The 5153-nt window shown below is 42.3% G+C and overlaps 1 protein-coding gene across 2 annotated transcripts in view; it reads left to right on the forward strand.

Moving 5' to 3' along the window:
* LOC135104861 (uncharacterized) overlaps window positions 1–5129 on the forward strand; it is a 13614-nt gene extending 8485 nt beyond the window's left edge. For both annotated transcript variants that reach the window (XM_064012559.1, XM_064012560.1), the window contains 2 exons: window positions 1306–1505; window positions 2717–5129. In XM_064012559.1, coding sequence (XP_063868629.1) covers window positions 1306–1505; window positions 2717–4387 — 1871 coding nt within the window. In that variant the 3' untranslated portion in view covers window positions 4388–5129. The remainder of the gene's footprint in view (window positions 1–1305; window positions 1506–2716) is intronic.
* Window positions 5130–5153: the final 24 nt, after the last annotated feature.

Raw genomic sequence — 5153 nt, forward strand, 5'->3', positions numbered from 1 at the left:
GCAAATTGAAACCCATACCACCAGAGAAAGAAGAAACCAAAGTTTACAATGAAATGATTAAATTGTAACTGCCCTTCTGTGAACTTGAGCAAGTGAGTGAAATGGTGAGATGGTGTGGCACATGTCTTCTGCCACCCGGCCACCCCCATTCTCCATTCTTCCTTCCCCACTTCCCGGTCACCTGATCTAGCGTGCACGCCAGCTGGCGTGCTGTGGGGCTTCCTTGTTCAGTAGTGGTCTGATGCCAAAGAAGAGAAGACGTGTGTAGAGAACCTGCAGTGTGGGAGTGTGTGTTGGGGGCATAAGGCAACTAGGTCTTGGATGGATCTTATTATTGTGGAAGCCCATATGTGTGGCTAGTCCATGGCTGCTCTCAGCATCTCAGAAGGGCATAACTTGTCCTTGACTCTACTTGGAGTCCATTGTTGTGTTGTGTCATGTTTCAGCATCTTCCCTGGAGTGGGCAAGTGACCCCTTCCTGTGTCTGAAGGTTATGATAGTATAAATGTGACTGGCCTTCTGTGTGTTGTTGTTTGCTGTCCTGGCCAGAGGATATGTATATTATTCGTATGTGCTCTGTGGTTAACTTCTTCAGTTTCTCTCACCTTCCAAGAAATTCAAGATCAGTTAACTGTCCAAAATATCTTATTGAGCAGTGGGTGGACACTGCTATTTGTGGTCAGTTTGCTCATAAGATATTTTGGTCTAATAGTATTGTATCATGCTTGTGTCTGTCTTTTCCATGAACATATTCTTGAGAGTCCTTTCCCAGCAAGAAGTGTGCGTTGTATGCTTCCCTGTGGGCAGAAACAGGATGGTGACCTCTGAGTCCATTGCTGTGTACAACCAGTGAATTGGCCTGGATTCACATAGTAATTTGCCCCATATTGGGCTACAAGGATAGCAGCTTAGTGAGAGTCGACCCACATTAAGAGCAGCTGTGAGAGGGCTGGGATCTGGTTGTAACATTAGTTATACATTCCAATGACAACCTTTGTCACTAGTAAAAACACAACATTTGCACAAACACACATACACATGCTTGAATTCACCCACATGCATCAACAGTAACATTTTGTTTCACCTACACACTGAAACACACACTTGTGCCATCCATACAATAGCAACAACACTACATAGCACACACTTTTCTATTCACTGACACTGAAACACTCACTATAGCAACACTAATACTGCTCTGCGAGCACACACACACACACACACACACACACACACACACACACACACATATATATCCTTCATTCAGTCAGTCCAAAACAGCTTCAGTCACCACTCTCCTTGCAGACCTTGAAAGCTATCCAAACATGAGGAGGCAGCTGGAGGCCCTGGGTCTGCCTCTGGAGAAACTGTGGCAGGCTCATTTCACAGAAATGAATGCCGCACATGATCCTTTACTCGGCACCCTGGAGAAATACGTAGAGAGGTACTCCTCTTCCTCCACAAGACACAGGCATCAACAAGAGCCCTCCACAAGGCTTCTGAAGGTAATGGTGGATGGAAATGCCTTCCTTGTTAGGATGTTGCTACAAGTTGAAAATTTATTGAGAATTCTAAAATACAGAAACCTTCAAGATGTGGAAAGCTTTATGTGAAATAATTTTGCTAATCTGTAGGCTGACATAAGTACAGGATGTTAATAAAATGTCAGGTGTGTGATGTGTGATGAGGAAATTTTTACAGTAAATAGGATACTTTTTTATTTTTATTAATTTTATTTATTTATCTTTTTTTTTATTTTTAGTAACCCCTTTTGTAAATGCAAATTAATATGCATGTATTCTAAAATCTGGGAAATTTCAAGCCTTTAAAGCCCCAAAGTTTAGAGGCAGGACAGTCAAGGCCAACCAATATCCACTTGGGCTTTGGTGGTCATCTTGTTTTTGCTGATGAGTGGGGCTCTTGTTTTTGTGAGTGTCCTGCTGGAGATCTGATCCCTAGCCATTTCCTCCCCTGATTACTTTAAGGATCTGCTTCTCAGAGTTTCAAGTGATGCTCCTTACGGAAGGCATGGCACGGGGATTTCTGAACAAGGGGTTCTCACCCTATACTTCAAGCAGGGAGTGTACCATGTGCAACAGTGGCAATGAAAACATTGATATCAAATGCTTATTTTGTGGCGAGGTCATTGTATTAAGGCAGACATAAAAAGTAACTAGTAGTATTGTTCGGTAAATAAACTTTTATGAAAATGAAGTGCTGCATTATGATGTTCACAATGTAGGCCAGCTGTGCATAACAGTGACTTTGGCATTGCAATACAACTGTCATGAAGTGGTATGAAACAACTTCAGCAGCTTACTGTTGTACTAATTAATCTTTCATTCTGCATTTCCATGTGTTTTCCAAAACACAAAAATCCATGAGGCCCTGCTTACATTTTCTTGTGTCCTGGATTGGATTAGTATGCTGTGGCCTGTTTACTATAGTACTGTTTTCATGAAAAGTTAGGAAGTATTCTGCATTCACTTGCAAAGCCTTTTCCCTCAGTCTCTAATATTCTGATCTGCTAAGAATCTGTCAGTATTCAGGTCCTGCAAGAAGAGTGTCAGAAAGTCAGAGGACTTGAAACTGAGTGGTAGTAAATGAGGTAAATCCCTTCACTTCTGACTACCAGGTAATCATATGCTCTCCCTCTACATTTGCTGTAAAAAAAATATTTCAAAAAATTCCTTACATATCTGTCTTCAACCATCAGAGGGCACAGGAGCTGCTACAGACAACCTTCTCCTCGACACAGCTGTTTTGGACACAACATCTCCACTACATACAGCACCAGCTTAAGGAACATGGCTCCAGCTTATGCCTCAAGCCAATCAAATACCCACACTCCCTCTGTCCACTCCCTTTGAAGCCAGATGAGAGGAGGAGGCATTATAGAGAGGCCAAGGTGAATACACACTATAGGGAAAGGAAGCACACTCATTCTGTAGCAGCAGGAAGTACTCAGGGGAGGAAGGGTGTGTTGGATGAGAGGCATACAATGAACACAACAGCTCCTGTAAACAGTAGCTCTTCATGTGTGGGTGCTCAGGTTAAGTTCTCTCCTGCAGCTGGTGTATGCAGGGACCTACAACATAGACAAGGCTCCTTGGCCACATCAGAGAGAGAGAGCTGCCACCCCAGTAGTCAGAAATCTTGCATAAGGAATGGAAAAGTATGTCACTGCATGAATATGAAAAGATCAGACAGCAAAGACCAGTATAGAAGAGACTGGAATTGCTTGCACACTCAGAGTATGCACTCATGGGATGAACAAAGACACAACTTAAAGGATACAAAAGACTCATGTATGGAAGAACAATGTAGAAAGTGTCACATTCCAAATCTGCCCACAAAGTATGGAAAGAAGAACAACTTGATTGAAAGAAAAAAATCAAGCCAGGGAAAGCAACACAGTGAGGGGTGCTGTCACAAGAACACTGAAAACTTCCCTCCACAGAACAGAAACATTAAGAAATCTGAGAGTACTCATGAAAGGCGTTGCACACTCATACCATCTGAAATCTGTAGCCATAAGGAGGAAGAAAGGGTCAGCTATGATAACACAAGAGCCTTCATTATTAAAAGAAAAATAGGGACCTTCAAAGGAGGTTGTTTTCTCTCAGATAGTACTTTAGGCTATGTTCCTGATGCTGTGTACAAGAACCAGGCAAAGGAAGAATGTGCAGGCTTTAGTTTACTTGCAGGAGAAAAGGAGAACAGGACTCCAGCAAGGGATGGGGATAAAGGCTATGGTTTCTTGTGTGCTTCAGAGGATAACAGGGGTCAAAGATCTCATGTTACAAAGCACAAAAGAAGGGGCATGAACAGAAGTACAAATAAAAGTACCAATTTCCTATATACGCCAGTGGAAAAAGATGCCTTATCCGAGACTAAATATCCTCCTGGAGAAGAGGGTGGGAGCCAGAGGAGGAACACAGGCACACCTTGCACAATTTCACATTCTCCTGAGGACAAGACTGGATATCCATGGAAGAAAAAAGAAGCACATCCCAGCACACCGCTCTCACCTGAGGACAAGGATGACAGTACAAGCTCCACCTCCTCCTACGCCTCCAGCACCTCATCTGTCCTGGCACACGAGTCTCTGGACCAACTTCTGAGGGACGGCACCTCAGCCACAGCACTGAGCCACACCCTGTTCGTCCCAGTGCCAGCCTACAGGATGTGGCAGGGGCCTGACATCACTAAGGACAGGTGGAAGCAGGTGTGGAGTGGCCTGCCCAGGAGTTACAGGCATGTAGTGGAAGTGCTTGTGGCCCTGTGTGGAGTGACATGTCGGGAGCTGCTGGAGGAGGTGCAGGCCATGGAGAAGATGGTGGAGATATATTCCTCCCTCCTCTTTCTCTTCCCCAACACTCTGTAGGCAAGAAAGGGGTGGCAAATTTTCCTCCTCAACTTTGACCCTTCTTACACAGGCAACCAGGGAGGAGGATGCTAAATTTCTTCTCCTTTTCTACCTTGATCCTTCTTGAACAGGTAGGCAGTGGAGATATATATTCCTCCCTCCTCTTCCTCTTCCCCAACACTCTGTAACCAGGAAGGGGATGGTAAAGATATATATTTCTCCTTCCTCCTCCTCTGCCTCAGCCCTTCTTAAACAGGAAGATGGAGATATATTCTTCTCTCCTTCTGTCTGTGGATACTTTATTAATTGTTATTCATAGATGTATGGTAGTCATATTATTTCAGCAGTGTTATTTTTGGTATTTTATCCCTGTTTCTTCTCTGTTCTTTATTTGGTAACAAGGAAAGAATGAATGTGTGGTTATTCTGATAACATGAACGTGGTATTTATTGTTACCATGTCATGATGTTGGCATTTATAGCTTTCAGTTATTTTGTACCTTGTTTTTAATTTATCGATGTTTTTGTGTACTGGTGCTAGAAGTAAGGGTAAACTTTTCATTATTCTGGCATTACAGGATTTATTTTTATGGAGTCTTGTTAGCATGGTTCAACATGACTTTTTTTTTTTCATATTTTGTTTAATAGTTTTAAAAGGCAGGAAACTGAATTTGCAAAAAAGAAGAAAAAAAATAGAAATAAAAATAAATAAATAAATGAATAAATAAAAACAAATAAATAAATAAATAAATAAAAAAGCATCATGATAAGCATATTTTGACTGA

Source organism: Scylla paramamosain, chromosome 11 (genome assembly GCF_035594125.1).
Source record: "Scylla paramamosain isolate STU-SP2022 chromosome 11, ASM3559412v1, whole genome shotgun sequence".
Taxonomy (NCBI): Eukaryota; Metazoa; Arthropoda; class Malacostraca; order Decapoda; family Portunidae; genus Scylla; species Scylla paramamosain.